Source organism: Harmonia axyridis, chromosome 2, assembly GCF_914767665.1.
Source record: "Harmonia axyridis chromosome 2, icHarAxyr1.1, whole genome shotgun sequence".
Lineage (NCBI taxonomy): Eukaryota > Metazoa > Arthropoda > Insecta > Coleoptera > Coccinellidae > Harmonia > Harmonia axyridis.
The window spans coordinates 28,795,981-28,814,832 of NC_059502.1; the positions used below are offsets into that span (position 1 = coordinate 28,795,981).

At 32.6% G+C, this 18,852-nt stretch overlaps 2 protein-coding genes across 2 annotated transcripts in view; one reads left to right on the forward strand and one right to left on the reverse strand.

The window, feature by feature from the left end:
- The first annotated feature begins 3,316 nt into the window (after positions 1–3,316).
- On the forward strand, positions 3,317–15,280 carry LOC123674173 (importin-4-like). The gene is made up of 15 exons (XM_045609094.1): positions 3,317–3,477; positions 3,547–3,719; positions 3,772–3,946; positions 4,031–4,216; positions 5,169–5,426; positions 6,159–6,569; positions 8,883–9,264; positions 10,067–10,299; positions 10,357–10,559; positions 11,864–12,209; positions 12,613–12,804; positions 12,869–13,077; positions 14,539–14,671; positions 14,727–14,904; positions 14,960–15,280. The coding sequence occupies exons 1-15, from the start codon at positions 3,424–3,426 to the stop codon at positions 15,082–15,084; spliced, it is 3,258 nt and encodes a 1,085-aa protein (XP_045465050.1). The 5' UTR covers positions 3,317–3,423; the 3' UTR covers positions 15,085–15,280.
- Positions 15,281–17,512: 2,232 nt separating this feature from the next.
- Positions 17,513–18,852, reverse strand: part of LOC123674174 (pre-mRNA-splicing factor ATP-dependent RNA helicase PRP16) — a 30,953-nt gene continuing 29,613 nt past the window's right edge. Inside the window, exon 13 of the mRNA XM_045609095.1 lies at positions 17,513–18,091. Coding sequence (XP_045465051.1) covers positions 17,658–18,091 — 434 coding nt within the window. The 3' untranslated portion in view covers positions 17,513–17,657. The remainder of the gene's footprint in view (positions 18,092–18,852) is intronic.

Here is an 18,852-nt window from a genome sequence, read left to right on the forward strand (position 1 = left end):
ACACAGCGTTACGTAAAACGCACGCGCTGACGGGGACAGTCAACGCAACAATGAATCGCGATATTGATACTGGTCGTGTGATTGAATTTGTGGTTGGGCATGACTGTACCTCACGACGTTCAGCGTGACTCTGAAACGAGTTGCTAGTTGCTACGCGCTGAGAGCTACGCGCGTAGGCTTCAGCGCTGACGGTCAGTGTGACTCTAAAACCAGCCTAACCTAAGCATATCTGACATGGTGGACTTCTATGGAGAGTCTGCATTACAGGCGCTCTGGGATTTACCCCCATGGCAGCGATAGATTGCCCTGTATTCCTCCTGTACACATTGTTGTCAAGGAGGTGGCTATGAAAACTGCACTTAGAGTCTGGGAACAGAGACAATTGCGTAATAGCTGACTATTCAAGGCGCATGCGGGTGGAACATACTAATGTATCCCTTCTACGTAGACCGTGCGGCACTAGATTTTGCTTCGGGGAACCCTATAAGGTAATGGTCCAATGATCTACCCAAACTGGTTTCTTGAACCTGTAGGCTCCACTTGGTTCACCGATGACTATGTGCATCCAAAGGGACTGGTGACGGGATTGTATAGTCTTGTTTTAGTCCTTCCATTCTTCTAGGGAAGGACTGTTCAATAGTGCAGGCAGAACTGTATGCCACTCTTGTCTGCACGCTGAAGAATAGAATATATACATGAATTGAAATAGCTCTTCGATGTTAAGGTCAGCTCCTACCTATAGTAGAATAATACAGGAATGTTGTGCGTGAACCGGGCTCTAGATCTTATCCTCGAAATAAGAGGATAAATGTGGTATAATATTCCACTTTTGCGCCCTTGCTCTGGTGAAACAGAGGCTATAATTTTGCCTTAATGTCTGTAATTGCTCAATTACAGAAGTTTCGAATGATTGGGTTGTAGAGACTCTGTCTGCCTGAGAGGTGGCGTTATGGACGTTGCGTCACGTCACTCTACTACGGCTCTAGCAGCTCGCCGCGTTGCAGCAGAGTCACCTCTTCATTCTTAATATTAGATGAATATCGAACTGCGTTTTGAAAAAATCAAGAAAATGATTATAAGGTTTTCAGTTCAATGAAGAATCATAATGATACTACTCTTAATTTATTTATTCCTAGCTTTTGGCTCGATTTTGAGCTTTCTTCAGGGAAACTGAAGAAGACACAAAATTGAACCGAAAGCTAGGAATGAAGAATTATATTATAACCCCTAATTGAACTAAAACCTTATAATCATTTTCTTGATTGAAACTATGCTTAATATGTTATTTCAAAAGATATTGAGTACATTATTTCAATAATTCTCGAGATGCTCGAGAGTGACGTAGCTGCGCGTAACGAACGAACGAAAGTAGCATATACCATGTGCAAGCAAATGTATTGTGGGCTCGAGAACGTCTCGCCAAAGAATTTAGCTCGCTGATGAATCATATTCGAGATCAAATTGATTATGTCCAGCCGCCGTGCACAAGACTCTTGAATGGAGTGTAAAGTAGTGCGTTTAATATGGTTCCAGAGTATGCCCATATGAAATTTTGTTTTCTCAATAATTGAAAAACTCTACCAACGATTTTGGTACTACAATCTTGTCCTTCGCTTCCGGGAATTTCCAATTTACTGTATATAAAATGAAAATGAAAATAATTCATAATCGAACAGTTTTTGGTTCTAATAATAACAGAAGAAATACAAAGTGAACCGAAATAAGGTACTTTAACTTTCCAAAGTCGGAAGTTTCCTATCAGTGGGTGATAGCTTTTAGAAGAGACGACAATATTCATTTGAAAGATGGTAAACATAATAACGATTAATTTTCATTTATGCAAAGATTCATTTTTAAACATATTTCAGCTTGCATTTGAAGGGTACAGGTGATAAACCGGCTAGTATGTCATTTGCGAGAAAGAAAACATTTCGACAAATCAACTGGCATTCATATCTGATGGATATTCCGAATGCATCTGAATGTTCAAACAACGATAATGAGAATGATCAAACAATAAACGAATTAAATGTTTTTTTTGTTGAATTATCCGTTTGTGTTGCTGTGTGCCTTCAATACTCTGTTGCGTTGATTTTCTGATTTTCCGTTTGTATTGCTGCATTTTGTTCCACTTGTACAATTTAGCTTTGCTTTCCGATTATCACAACACTACTCGTCGGAACCTTTTGCTATTTTCATTATCCGGCTCGAAGGACCAATACCAATACTCATATTTAGTTTTTCTGCGGCTTTTTTGAATTAATTCACGAGGAGTTGTAGGTGGTATTTATTTTCTGCTATAAGGACAGCGCCATCTGCTTAGCACATACCTAATCTTTAAAGAACAATTTCCCATCTTATAGGCTGCCCGGATTTTTATGTTTCTTTCAATATCTCGGTCAATTAATAGTTTAAAAGCACTGGACTCAGGCTGTCACCATCTCGTTTCACACAGTATGTTTTTCCTCGGTCCGCAGGCAGCGTTTCCTGTCCAACCGCGTGTTTGACACTTGGAACCCTTTGCCCGTTTGCTGGGCCATAGTGTACTATAGTTATACCACCTTGTACTTTTTTTATGCTTAAATTTTTGTATTTTTTTTTGTGAGTTTATAGCTTTCGCCTCAACTCTTGTAAATTTAATGATAATAATAATGTATCCCTGTTGTGTTATCGATGTTAATATTATTTTTAAATATTGTTTACATTTTCTTACATTATCGGGAAGCAAGAATGTCTCAGATTCTTATTATGTCAAAAACCTTCATTAAGTAGAGGAAGCATGTGAACTTGGGTTGATTAAACTCAATTAATTTCTCTATCAATTTCAATGTAGTGACTCTGTTTTCCTGAGAGGTGGCGTTATGGGTGTCTCGCCACTCTCCCAGTGGGTTTATGAGGGCCACCGCGTTGCGGCAGAGACACCTCTCCACGATGGAGTGAAGAGTCCACCTCCACCAGCGATCTCGGGACGAAACACCGCAATCCCTAGAGAGAGGACGCACCTACGTAAATTTGGCCCGAGAAAGATTTTGAATTGCATCCACCGTTCACCTGAATACTTGTTGTTCCTCGGAAATGTTCACTTGATTGGAGATTTTATTAGCCAATATCTTAGTGAATAATTTGTGAGTGGAGTCTGTAGAGCTATATTTCTATAGTTATCGTGTTCCTTCTTGAATATTGGTATTGGTATACTGCTCTTCCAATCTTCCATTCAAGGAGTATTTCCAGAGATATGGAGCTCTCCATATCTGATATGGAGCACTCTGGACTGGACAGGACTGGACTTCACAGATTTAGCATATCTATGATCTTAGAATATAAACTTCTATGATCTTTGTTCTAACCTTAACCTTTCAAATTTAATTTAGCAGGCGTGCTTAATAACAAGAATATCTTAAGTTTTTCTACTTTCAAAAAACAATGGAGAATATTCTAGAAAAACTTCTAGTGTCCGATAGCAAATCTGTGCAGGAAGTGAGTTATCTAATTCAATGAAACTATTAATTCAATACCTCAATGTCTTCGTGTTTTGTTTTTTAATAGGGTACCGCTGAATTGAAGAAAGCTTTCTTAGACCCCAAATGTATAATTGCATTATGTGACATATTGGTCAGCAGTCAAAGAGCAGACATTCGTCATATTACAGTTGTTCTACTGAGAAGAAAATTTTCGAAAAAACGAATATGGGCTAAGCTACCTCCTGATATGAAATCACTGTACGATATCTCAAATCGCTCTACTTTTGATTTTAATTTAATGACATTTTAGAATAAAACAGGGAATGATATCAGCTCTAATGAATGAAGCAGATCTATCTGTAAAAACTGGTATTGCTCAGCTGTTGGGTCAATTAGGAAAATACGAACTTGCTGACAACTCTTGGCCAGAATTCCTACAATTTATTTTTACTTTATGCAGCAGCGATAATTTATCAGATAGAGAAGTAAGTTTTTTTATCTTCATTTGTTTTAATCATTTTATACCAATACATATTATTGATACTGTAAATAATTTATTTACTTTACAGCTTGGAATGTATACCCTTTCGATAACAACAGAGATTTCCCATGGTTCATATATCAAGCATTTCGATTCATTAGCTGCATTATTTTCAAATACTTTAAATTCAATTGAGGAATTCTCTTCAAACTTAGCTTATAATACCCTTAAAACAATGAAGCATCTTGTACCTACAATTTCTGGTCATCAGCAAGTAAGTATATTTACATGTTATTAAAAAAAAGTGATATTATCCAAAGCAAATAAAATCGAAAAATAAGTAAGGTAAACATGTAGAATAAACATATGACCTTGAGACTTTCGAAAGACATCCAATTTTCTACATCAAATTGGCAGCTATGTTGCTAGTTTGAAAATAGCATTCATTTATTTGTTATTTTTTTTTATTATTATGGTAGGTTTATGTTAAGCAGAGGGCTGTTTGATGATGATATATTACTATCATTCAATTTGGAGCTCCTAGTTTTCAATAAACTTCTTAAAAAACAAACATTTATTTGAATATTTTAATCACTTTGTTCGTAGAACTTACAAGGGAAAGAACTAAGCAAAGAAATCCTTCACCTCTGCTAACAAGTGCTCCATTAAATTAAAAAAAAAAGGTCCAAATTATATAGGTGAATCAATTATCATGTTGATATGCAATGTATTTTGTAACCACTCCATTTAAAGTTCTGTCAATGGCCAATGCATTTCCATAAACATCTTGGCTGCAGGATGAATTTTTTTGTAACATTAACAGTCGTATTATGAATCAGAATAAATATTTAGAGATAAACATATTATTATAACTGTCAGGGGCGGGAATTAGTGTGAAAACTTCTTACTTTACTTTAATTACCTGATTAATTTTTTGATGTGGCAAGGTACCTGACATTTTGACGTATGGGATTCAAGGTCATATACCTATTCTAAATGTTTACCATAAGTAGATGAAGAGGTTTCATTATATAAATTTATACTTCAGTGAAAATTCACTGAAGTATTTATGATTGAATATAAATATAGTTGAAATTATGTGACATAAGTTATCTCAACTTTCTAGTAAAATTTGGTAATCTTGCAGAATCTACAAGTGGATCTACATAGAATTCATTTATTTATTGGTCCTGTGTACTATCATTCATTCTTTGCAATTTTTTCAGATGATTAATGTTTATCATGAACTACTACCACGTATGTTAGAGATTATGAAAGCATTTGCTTTTATTGATGAGCAAAAGGGTACAGATGCTTTAGGAATATTAGAGGAATTGATTGATGATGCAGTGGTAGTGGTTGTGCCACACATAAGGAGTGTTATTGAGATGTGCCTTAGACTTTCTTGCAATAGTGCTGTGCCTCAAGGTATACAGGTTAAAGCTATATGTATTGTGGGATGGCTGGTTAAAGCCAAAGGAAAGGTAATGTACTGATAATATTTATTGAAAATTTCAAATCATATATTCAGCAGCACAATAAATATCTGTACTTGCTAATTATCAAACATTAACTTGAAGCTTGTTATTATCAAATCAAAATGCCAAGACATTACATATAGTCACTCCAAATCCTGACCAATAAATGGATATAGGAGTAGTCAAAATTAGCAGAAGGTGAAAAAACTGGTTGTTCAGTTTGTTTCACAAAAATCATCCTAAAGTCAAGTGTTGTTTTAAAATGTAAAAACAAAAGTCAAGATAGAAAATATTGAACATTTGAAAATTGTTCAATGTTTTCTATCTTGACTTTTGTTTTTACGGTTTAAAACAACACTTGACTTTAGGATGATTTTTGTGCAACAAACTGAACAACCAGCCTCAAAAGTTCAAGAGATAGTCTTCACTCCACACTTTGCGCAAAATGTTAAGGGAATTATAATTTTATTGATTACAATCTAGGCTTATATGTATAGTAATTTGAATGATAACAATATTGGCACTCAATTTTACGTCATCCAACGTAGCTGCTCTAGTTTCAGTTGGTCCTTTCACGGCATGTCACAGACTAGGTCAGGTTTTGTTTGTGCAGAAGTTGAAATACGAATTTGAACAAGCTTATTAGCCTTTGATTGCGTCAATACTTTTCTCATTTTTAAAATACAACATAAACATTATTTTCTTCACAAACTATAATGATTAAGAAAAATGTTATAGGTCCTGGTCAAACAACAATTGGTGAAACCTATTCTCGACGTTTTAATGGATCTAATGTCTTCTGTACCAGGTGATGAAAACGAAGAATATTTTGCTGGAGATTCTGACCAATTAACACCAGTTACTGTAGCAACGCAGACCTTAGATTTGATAGCACTGAATATACCAGCAGATAAAGTAGTTTATTATATACTAGAAAAGATTGAACCAGATATTCAAGGCACAAATGCTTATCGTAAGAAAGCCGCATATCTGTGTTTGGCTGTTTTAGCTGAGGGATGCTCTGAGTGTATTAGAAATAAATATTTGGAAGCTTTCATTAATTGTGTCTGTGATGCAATAAAAGATAACAATACCATAGTGAAAAATGCAGCGTTTTTTGCACTGGGTCAGTTTTCAGAACATTTACAGGTATGTAAAAAAGAAATCTGAGTTGATTTTTTATTTATTTCCTCTATAATATAATAATATCTGATTGATGCATCCGTACACTGAGTATAGTATACCTTTTTTTTTTATTTAGCCTTTACCTCCATTCATTATGCACTATACGATCTACACATTCTTTATAATTAGAGTTATTTATTGGATTGTAAGAATTCATTTTGAATTTTTGATGCAAAAAAATTTCAACTCCACTTTTAGTTTGTGCATTGAAAATGTTGGCCATAACCCAGAAATGTAGCTTAATTTACTATTTTGTCTAGTTTTTTCATCCATCAAAACGAGAAAATTTGTTTTCATGAAAATTTTGATATAGTACCAATTTTTTCATTTTAAAGTAAAGATCTTGAAAGGAAAATGTTGGTGATAAGAATTATTATTTTCTATAGTATGTTGAAGTTCAATTTACAGGGTAAGGACAATTGAAATGAATTTCGACTGAACCAACGTTCGTCTATATATTTAGACTATCAACTCAAGTTGAAGAAAAATTAATATGCTGAACTCAGAATAAAAAGATCTTCCAAATGAGGTATCACTAACCCCATCTTCCCTATTCGAAATTTAGGGGTTAGGGTTGTAACACTAAGGGCTGAAGCGATGTGAATTTGAACTGAAAAGTTATCCCCTCAAATCAAAAATCGACGTGTCCGAGCATTTTTTCGAAATTAATCCATTCCACTGTTATTTCATCTATTTTGTTTTCAAAAACCCACCCTGTATTTATGCCATTTTCAGTAACTTTTTGTTTCTGAAGGCGACATTATTGTAAACGTGTGTTAAGATTCCGCACATAAGACTAATTATGTACAAGTGCATCCCATTTTGGGTGAGACGGCCAGGTTTCTCGCTTGTTTTTTAAGATAGAGCCTTGCGGTTTTCACGTTCCTGTCCTACTTTTTCGTGAAACTCAAGTTGGTCTAATAAGATTCTGCATAACTGTTTCCGTTCAAAAGATACAGGGTGATTTTGGAAATTGATACTTTTCGGACCCCTCCTTTATCTCCGAAGTTATTAGAAATAATGCTGAGGTAAAAACTACGTCTGAATCAGAATTCTGCGTAGAATCCAGTGGCGTACTCAATTTTTTTTTTCGGGGTATGGTTTTGAAGATTCAACACAAACCTATATTTTTTTTAATGGAACACCCTATATATCATTACTTCGTTGAATTCGTTATTTTTTTCCCTTCAAAATGATATATGATACTATGTAGGTAGGATGTTCAGAAATGTTAAAAAAACACTAAAACGTCAAATAATGATGATTTTTTGTAAATGGGCCATAAATTTTCTATGTTCCAATAAGAGGATTATTACTTTCGATTTTTAAAAGTAGTAGGTCATTGATGACACAAACATCCTTGTTGTTATTATGGCTACTATGCATTTGGGAGCATTGTTTTATCAAGTAGGCATTGGAGGGAAAAAACCAATCTGATCTAGCTGTCATCGCTATATATTATTGACTCTTTTTTTCTATGGGAAATCCATTGCCCATTAACAAAAAATCATCATTATTTGATGTTTTAGTGTTTTTTTAACATTTCTGAACAACCTACCTACATAGTGTCATATATCATTTTGAAGGGAAAAAAATAACGAATTCAACGAAGTAATGATACACATGGTGTTCCATTAAAAAAAACATAAGTTTGTGTTGAATCTTCAAAACCATACCCCGAAAAAAAATATTGAGTACGCCACTGGATTCTACGCAGAATTCTGATTCAGACGTAGTTTTTACCTCAGCATTATTAATAACTTCGGAGATAAAGGAGGGGTCCGAAAAGTATCAATTTCCAAAATCACCTTGTATCTTTTGAACGGAAACAGTTATGCAGAATCTGATTAGACCAACTTGAGTTTCACGAAAAAGTAGGACAGGAACGTGAAAACCTCAAGGCTCTATCTTAAATAACAAGTGAGAAACCTGGCTGTCTCACCCAAAATGGAATGGAGCAGGTACTTCAATTCTTGCATAGCAGCATATTATTGAATGATTACCTGTCCTCCTTCCATGAAAATTTTTCCAGTTTAAATCAAAATGATCTCCTTCCTTGAATCGATATCTATCGGATGTGTCCTTTGGGCTTTGAAAGATAACAAACGCACATTCGGATTCATTAAATTAGTACGGATATCTTTCCAATAAATCTTTAAATTCATTCTTAATCTATCAAGGTTAGAAATATAAACTGAAAATGGATATGAACAAAAATATGAAAACTTTTGGCTTATCAGTAAGATATATAATATTTGAAAATATTTTTAATTTCAGCCAGAAGTAAGTATGTATGCTGAAAAATTACTTCCTTTATTGTTTGAATTCCTGAATCATGTTTATAATGAAATGGAAAAAGAAAAGACTGAATCAAAATGTTTGGATAGACTTTTTTATGCTATTGGAACATTCTGTGAAAATTTAGATGAAGCTTTAATGCCCTATTTACCGGTATTGATGGAAAAACTAATCCAGGGGTTGAACCCCCAGGGATGGTCAATGGAACTCAAGAAATCATGTTTCACAACACTCGAAGCCGTTGTTACTGCTGTGAAAGTTGGGATAATGCCTTATTTCTCTAGAATAATCGAAATATTGAACATATACATCAACTCACCCCCAGGTTCAATTAATTATGATCTTCGAAGTTATGCACTGGGTAAGTTTCATCCTAGTAATCATGTTTTAATTTATTATTGTGCAAGTTTATTCAAGTACTGAGGAACTTTGAAATTTGATAAATTATAAAGGTAAATAATGTGAGATAGGAAATTACAAAAGATAAAATATGTTCTATGAACTCTTTCAACTGAACATTTAAAGGAGATTTTACAACAATAGTTTTTTATGGTTAATTGACAAAAAAACTTTAAATAACCTAACATTACAAATTATTATACTGGTTGTCTATGCATATAGGGTGTTTCGAAAAAAGGGGACCCTGTCTCTAGGATAGGAAGAAAACTGAAAAATAATTGGGGTTTGCTTAGTAAAAAAATTTCGTCACTCCATCCGTTTTCAAGATGAAGAAAAATTACACATGTCCTACGAATTTTGCAAAAATAACTGGCAACATTTTAATGGAATTTTTTACAAATATGTTTTGAAAGCTGATACATCCCCTGAATTTGTTTTTATATCTGACTCTGATAGAAGGCGCGAGTTACAAGGTTAGATTCATTATTCAAAATTTCAAGTGAACTTAAACATCATTCAATTTTACACCGAAAATGGAAAAAGGTAGCAGATATGAAAAAAACTGCTGGGGACCAAAAAGTGTAGTACTGGGCCAAAGTGTCTTTTTACATTTTTCTAAAATACCACTGGTCCATCAAAAATTACAAATAGAGTTTCTTATTTGAGTGTTTTGTTGAGATCAATACTCGTATGTTGATCATAATTATTATGATCTCCTTCATGAAATTAATTTGAGTAACAATCTCCTTAATTCGAATTTGCAGATTCTTTAGCTGTTATTGCAGAAGGTGTGGGCGAAGAGCACTTTAGACCTTTAGTGCAAGACACTTTACAAATGGCACTAAAATTAATTGACACATCTGATCCAGATGTGAGGAGAGCTGTTTTTGCTTTATTTGGGGCTTTGTCTTGTCTAATGAAAGAAGATATTGTTATGGTATTACCTAAAATCATTCAAGAGCTGGTTGTCACATTACAAAATAGTGATGGCATAGTGGTGAGGCTTAGTTTTTGGAATTTGTTTCTGTTCCACAATTAGACAAAACTTTTTCAGACATACTATGATGATGAAGATAAAAAATTGGATTGTGATATTTTTGCACAAAATAGCGATTCCGAGGAAAATTCAGATGAAGAAGACATTAGCTCAAATGATAGTGAAGATTTAGGACAATGTAATTTTTCTGTTGAAAATCCATACATCGATGAAAAAGAGCAGGCTTGTTTAACATTAAAAGAGATTTGTTCCCATACAAAGTAGGTAATTTTTATCAGCTGACTCGTTGAGTGAAAGAAACATCTTTTTCCATTTAAATGCAGTATATATGATATATCTTGCAACATTATTTTATAGTAAATATTTATTTTGAATAATTTCCTAAAAAATTTCCCTCATTTGAAAATGTGAAAGGGCCAGCTCAATGAAACTTTGAGTTATACATTTATTGTGACTACAAGTTAGTGAAACTTTCCCTATTTTCTGGGGCTTAGATAAGAACAAGGTCATCATTTCATCAATAATAAATAATCCCCTCAAGACAAATTTCATTGAACAAATCAAGTAAAATATACAGGGTGATTCACCGCGATGGTCTATTAGACGTTTATGAAAAACTACATAATTTTGTGCTTAAAATTTGCGTGTTGGGGTTTGAAACAATGATCTTTCTCCCTAAAATATTTTCAGATCTCTACAACTTCCGGTTATACCGGAAACAGACTACTACTTCCTCATTTCAAATGGCACATCCAAAAAAAAAGTTTTTGTCAAAAAAACCTTTTTTATTTTCGATTCTGAAAATAAGTAGTTTGCGATTTGGATTAAAAATGAACACTGTGTTTATGGGAAGATGGACAACTCAAATTCATCAAAATTAATGTTTTTGCAATTAGAACCTATATTTCAGTCAATTCTATGTACAAAAGGAGTGGAACTTACTCAAGCAAACCCTATACCTAAAATGATTAAAATGATAGGTTGTAATTCGAAAATTTTGAGTTTTAATTTTACACTTTGCAATGTAACCTTGATGAAGCCGCTTAGACGGCGAAAGAATTTTCGGAAATAATTAAAATCTGTGGAAAGTAGTAAGTGTTTACATTTATTTTTTACCAAATCAATATGATTTTCCATCAAGTAAGGACGGAATCAATTAAATTTTGAGTTTTGATGAAATTGAGTTGTCAAGTTCATGATCTTCTTATAAACACCCTGTACATTTTTATGCAAACTGCAAACAGTCTTATAATACTACGTATGTTCAGAAGGTTTTGTGGAAAAAACTTTTTCTGCAGAAATATTCAAAAAAATACATATGTGAGTCATAGTCGCCACTATTTTTTTCATAAGAATCCCATCAACTCATGAACGCATCTGTATCGATTTTCAAATATTTTCTATATTTAATTTATTGAGGATTTATACATTTAGTCTTCATTTTCCGAATAGTTTGTACATTTTGAAGAAAGTTGGATTAAAAAAGTTTGGCTCAGTTAGTGGAATTGACTTTTGAAGAAAATCATTCTTGATATTTGATATTTAATGTCTTAATCATTTGCAGTAAAGGATTTTTACCATACATAGAAAAATGTTTTGAAGAAATCTTCAAATTGACAGATTATCCCAGGGACCACATACGTAAAGCTGCAATAGAAACAATTTTACAATTTTGTATTACCTTACACAAAATTGATATCCATGAAACAAAGCAGGCACTATATAAAGTTTTGCAATTGTTTATTCCAAAATGTGCAGAAATAATAAGATCCGATGAAGAAAAAGGAGTTGTCATAACTGGATTAGACGCCTTTGCTGATTTATTGGAAGAGATTAAAGGTGAAGCATTTGTAGGAGAAGGCCATCGGGAAGCTATAATGAACTGCGTTATAGATATTCTGACTCATAAGGTATGTAAAATTCGGAACAGAAAAACATTTAATCAAAATTTCAAGAACTACAATTATTGAAAATGCTTAATAAATTTTGTTTAATAACACTTTTCCCCTGTCAGTAGTTGTTCTTCGTTTGGTCATAGATGTAACGACAATTGTTGATATAAAATTTTATATGCCAACAAAAGTGATATGTCCACAGAATGAAAAAAATTGCTAGCCTCTATCTCTTACTGTAATTGTAATACTTCTTCCTAGAATGAATTATTCTAGAATTTTGTCACAATGTTTGTAGTTTTCGAATTTTAAGACAGGAATAACTAGGGGACGGTGGAAACAACGAATTTTCATTTCTTCAATTTCAGGACTATTCATTGAGTGACCTTTATTTATTAACCGGCGCTTATTTTTATTTCAGACAATTTGTCAAGATAATGATTTGAATGTCATCAGCAGTTTTGAAAATATTGAGGACACTACAGATGCTGAAAAAGATGAAATATTACTGGAATCTGCTTGTGATATTATTCCGAAATATGGAAAAGCTATAAATCCAGATGATTTTGTTCTCTATTTCCCTAATATTCTTCATCTTCTTTCTTTGAGAACAGTAAGAAATTTTTTGTTCTAATTATTAAATGATAGAAAACCGATCTATACATAATATTTTTCAGATGAAGCAACAAAGTTTATCTCAAAGATCTTTTTCGTTTGGAACTCTTGCAGAATGTATGTCATGCTTGGGCGTGTTTATAGAAAAATTTGTTGCTCAGCTGATGCAACTTTGGTTGGTTGGAATGAAAGACAATTCGGAAGAAGTTAGAAATAATGCTGTTTATGGGCTTGGTGAAATGATTTTACATGGAAAAGATGCAACATTCAGGTAATTTTTTTTTGGATGAGAAATTCATATTTTCACCTGAACATAATATCTTGGGTGTTCTTGTTTTTGATCTGATATCATGGTACATAAATATGAATGCAAGGTAATTTAACTTTAATTTTTAATTTATGCAATATTTAGAAAGAAATGTCTAAATATTTTACTCCAGTTCTCGCTATTGACAGCCAAGACTCGTAAGGACGTCGTCAGATTTTTTGACACCATAGACGATCTCCTGAGGGCTGATTGAGTAGAGTATTAGAACAAAAGATCAAAAATTACTGCTATGATGAAAAGCTGATCATTGTTCTCTAGTTTGTATTAGATAAAATATATCTGGTAATTTTTTTTAATTTGAATCAGTCAAAAATCTCAAAAATGCAACATTTTATATGAGTGATAAAGCTTGTTCTGGTGGAAAATTTGAATTCGATTGTAGGACCATCTATGATGTATCGTGAAAAATTGTAAAAAGCTTTGGTATTTTTTGCCGTGCAATACAAACCTGCTATAAAAACCAAGTATTGCCATTTAAAATTCCAAAGTTGACCCCCGTCCACTCACAAGGGTGAAGTAAACGGAAGAGATTTTAGTCTCCTAAAATCTCCACTTATAAGTGGACTTCCCCCTCAAAACCATCAACCTTATTTTCGAAGCATCTTTTTGTAGGATGTTTCCTTTTCAAGATTTCTTACTTGAAAAATTTCTTGGGAATCTCCCAAAAACCGTACCTAATGAAGTGGATTGAGACATGGGAACCTCCAAGGCCATTCAACAAATGAGTTGTTTCCTAAATTGTTTCAAAGCCAACCCATTTCGATCTGTTATTTTCTTTAATAGTCAATAATAAGTCAGTATATTGAAATTCAACAATTTTCTCTCAAATGTTTATCGCCGAAATGAACGAATTTGTATAAGCTTGCTAGCGCACCTTGGTATTTCCACTATGAATGATAACAAAAACAGATTTGATTTTTAGACACCGAATATTGCGGAATATATTTAAATAGTTGCAATGGATATTCATAGCTACTTTTACCTAGAATTCAGTGGCGTACTCTTTTTGTTTTTGGCCGTCGCAGTTTTCAAGATATTCATTCAGTTTATTATTTTTTAATCAAATTCCCTATATATTTTGCGCTATTTTTTACCGCTCATTAAGAACTTTCTGAAAATATAATACAGTCCATATTGATTTTCTCAAATGTAGGCACAATATGAATTTTACTTTTTTTTTTCTTCCCTGGCTAGCTAAAGTACAGTTAAGAATAAAATCAGAATTGTGAGCAATGTTGCATATTTTTTTATTATAATAATCATATGCTGCAACTAATCAGAATAATTTGAATCAGAAAAAAATTTTGTGCATTCATGAAATATAAAAAACTTTAATGGACATAACTATTGGAAATTTGTAAAAGATTTTCATGTCAGGTAAATTTTAATCTTTTTTGGATCTAGTTATTTTCCAGATATTCTGCAAGCTCTTTCTTCTTCTATTAACAAGGAATGTCATGAAGGCACTTTGGATAATATTTGTGGTGCTATTGCCAAAATAATTATAGTTAATTCTAATGGAATTCCCTTAGATCAAGTAAGTGCTATTTATTTAAACAAATTATTGAAAACATTAACAAAAATGATTTTAGGTGCTGCCTGTTTTCTTAGATCGTTTACCTCTGAGAACAGATTTTGAAGAAAATGAAGCTGTTGTTAAATCTTTATTTGTACTTTACCAGAATGGATCAGACGTATTGAAAATTAATATCAAAAAAGTTTTACGAATCCTAGTACATATTTTTCTTAATAATGAATCTCCTAATGAAGGTATTTATTTTATTTTAATCATTGTGAAACATAATAATATCATTTTTATTTCCAGATACCAAAGTGATGTTGTCAAATCTTCTCAAGTCAATCCGTGAATTTTTTTCCACTGAGTTCAATGATGTCATTTCTGACCTTGACCAAGATAAACTTATGGTATTACATCAGATATTTGAATAAATAATTTAACTTCTCAAAAAATTATATTTATTAATTGTTTCTGTAAATTTGATGTTTTAAATTTATTTTTTGATAACGTTAAATTATGGTTGTTTCTGCTTCAATATGTTATTGTGACATGTTTCTCTTTTATTGTACACAAACTGTATGTTATTGCCAACAAAACTGCTCATTAAATTTTATGCATGTTCCTATATTTACTTTTTTACTTAGGAGGACCCTTGATACCTTACCTAGACAATTAAAGTTCTTCTATTTGTTTGTCCTGTTCCTGCTTTATATAAATAATAAATAGAGTGATCTAAAGAATATGTCAATGAATTCAGACATGGACTTAATTCTTTTTCTAACTTAGCTGCTTTCAAATTCAAATAGTTCTCCTATTTTTAATAATTTCCTCTTTAATTTTTTTTTAAATATTCCCATTCATATCAGGTTTTCCTTTCCTCTTCCTTCTGAGAAAAAATACCAGTCAGCCGAGTAGGTGGGAAGGGTTGTTCTGTTTGGTTGCACTCTGCTGTAAAATATGTTGTACCATTATCGGAAAAAATGGAAAGTTTTATTCAACAAAACAATGGAAGTGGTATTGAAAATATTAAATACCACAATAGGACCACCTTTTTTTAAAACTAGAAAGTAATATTACTGGTAATAACCAGTTTTCTGTTTTTCTGGCTTGTGATGGAAAAGTAAAACTTTCCTACAGAATAATTTTTTCAGTAATCCACAATTATATGGCGAAGAACAACTCAGATATTTTCATGAAATTCATTTTCAATATGTTATCCAGGATGTGAAAATTTTAAATATTTTCACGTTTTTGTGACTTTTGTTTATACTACTGGTATAACTTCGTTTTTGCAGGTGATATGCTCAATACCTTTTTAGAATTATGGATTCAGTATCGAATTTTAATGTGACTTTGATTATATGGTTGCACTGATATCCAAAGCTTTCCAGAGTTATTTGAGATTTCAGACAAATGTTCATCGGTCTCTCAAGCGGCCTATAGACTTAGAATAATATTGAACGTGTTTTTGTCACATTGTACAATATCACCCATAGATGTTGAAAATTTCTCCGCGTTGCACAATTAATATCTAATTTCGTACATATATTGCACCATCTTTCAATATCAGAAACACACTTCGATATTATTGTACGTCTTTAGATGAAGGATGAAATGTCTACTTATTCACAACACTCTGAACGAGATGAAATTTTCCAAATGCTTGTAGAATACAATACATAGTCTTCAATAAGCATGCATGGCTTCAATAGCAGTTAAAAAAATAACGTAAAACGTTTTTCATTCAAATATTAACGTAAAACGTTTTTCATTCAAATGTTGACGAAAAAGTACTACAGACTACATAAAAATATGGCGAATTGGTATCTTGTAACCTCAAAATCTCTAAAGGAGTAGATCTGTAAAGAGGGTTTTAATTCGTGGATGAGTTTATAAAAGAGGACCTTTATTATTCAAAATGAAACTTAACGCATTTCTAACCCTTTGTATGCAGTCCTCTTTATCAGTAAAGGGAGTTTCATGAATATACAATGCCAAAATATGGAAACATATTTTTATCTTCCCCAAACAGTAGTCCAAGGGCGTTAGATCGGGTGAACGTAGTGGGCAGAGATGAGAACCATTGTTTGCCAACCACCAGTCTTCAAACATTTCGAAATTGATTCCTCGCTTATCACTTGGTGAAACATAATTTCAATATTAATAAAAAGAAATAAAACACTTGACTATACGTTCCACAAATTTTTTTTTTTTAATTTGTGGAACGTATAGTCAAGTGTTTTATTTCTTTTCATTAATATTCAAACATTGTAAAATGACTGTATTTTGTTTTGAATGTAGACTAATCATGAAATAAACATTATTATTATTATTATTATTATTATTTCTATAATATAAATTAGACACATTAATCTATCATTGCAAATCTACTCTTCAAATTATCAGTGCAGCTAGCAGGCGATCTACCTCTGATTCGTTTTTCTGCGCAAGGTCTCCAATCTAGTTGTCCAACATTTTAAAAATTCCAGAAAACCACGCTGATGGCAACTCAGAAGATTTCGGGCCCTTGTATATTTAGTGTTGAATAAGTTTCGCAGATTATGTTGAGAAATATGATACATTCCTGAGTTGAAGGGGTTTAAAGAGATCAAGTTTAGCAATTAGAATCTTGCTTAGAATGTGAAAATTACAATTGAAAAATTTTACATCAATTTCTCAGCAGTTTTACACATTGATTTTACCAGTTATTGTAGCAAAAATATCGTGAAATAATTCCTCAAGAAAATGATGTACTTATTCAATTCAGTAATGTAGAATGGAATAATTTATGTGATAAAAATTAATTTGAGAACACCAGAATATTCTTGGATACTTTTTGAGGTCAATTAGTGTTTCTTGTATATTGAAATCATTTTATTTTCAAAAATAACATTATAAATCTATTTTATTTCAACCCTTGGGCTCCCTTTAAGCATTTAGAGTGCAATAATTACGTTAGCCAAAAGGGGAATGCCTCTACCATTAGATAAAATATACAATTACATTACAGTCCTAATCGATGAGGTGTTCTCCTTGGTGTTACACCAGCATTAACTATCTCCTGTCCTTTTTGCATTGCAGCCTCTTTTTTGTCTGCAGCTTCTTTCCTTGCTCTCATTTCTTCTTGCGCCATCGTCATTTGGCTCTCCATTTCTTGTAAATGTTCAGCTTCTTGTTTCTTCTTAGCCCTTCCAGACTTCCCACTTTCTTTAACAGAAAAAAACATAGGTCCCAATTCCGCAAGCCAGTGTCCATCCACAGAAGTAACACACTGCATGTACTCTTTGGCTGTCATCACTAATTCATGATAAACAACATAATCTGGAGTGTTGCCTAGACCGAATAAAGCTGATGTTGGATGCAGATGGCAAGGCATACCGGTTCTACAATTCACATACTCTCCTATACCTTTTAGCCGAGCTGCTTGATGGAAATAGGCTGAAAATTATAAGGATGGTTAATTTCAATATATCTCTTCAATTAGTCTTCTGATGTTAATGAATTGATGAATGTTAAATACTTCATATTTGCTAATTATACCTATACCTGAGGGCAGAAATATTTCCCTAATTTGGAAAGCAAATAAAAATTAAACTACAGTCCATTCAGGAATTATTGACACCGAAGTAGGCCATGAACGTCTAGTCGCGGCTTTATTTCTGGTTACAAAAATATCACTAAAAATTATTTTCATCATTTTTGTATCCGGAAGATCCTGAATTTTCGAAATTACGATTATTACGAAGGGACGCATACAATCATGATTTCATAAATTGAAATTCAGATTATATAACGTAAAAAAATAGTGAAATGCTATCTCATTTCAAGGAAATCCAATGAAGAGATATCTATTCATTTAAGAGTCGCCCATGAAAGATCCCATTGAAGATCATTAAAATATGCATATTCCTTTTCACCAAAGGCTCTTCAAAAATTGTTGCATTACTGATGGACCAACCTGCTTGCAAAATTCTTATCAAATAACTCTTATGTATCATTTTTACTGTGGTGTCTAAACTGGTGAAGAAAACAGAAAAAACTGGTTGATAAATTTAAATAGTGTAGCTTAGTGAATGGAAGAGCCATATCATAATAAGACAGAAATAAAATTCAAAGAATCCATTTAGTATATGAAAAATTTTGACATCACAGTTGTACTGTAACTTTCAAAATTGAAACCAATTTATCAGCCGATGTGT

Bases quoted from the DNA above. Each gene is read 5' to 3' on its own strand.
- LOC123674173 (XM_045609094.1), top strand. From the start codon at position 3,424: ATGGAGAATATTCTAGAAAAACTTCTAGTGTCCGATAGCAAATCTGTG. The intron at 3,478-3,546 runs GTGAGTTATCTA...GTTTTTTAATAG, and splicing joins ATAGCAAATCTGTGCAGGAA to GGTACCGCTGAATTGAAGAA. The intron at 3,720-3,771 runs GTACGATATCTC...ATGACATTTTAG, and splicing joins CCTCCTGATATGAAATCACT to AATAAAACAGGGAATGATAT.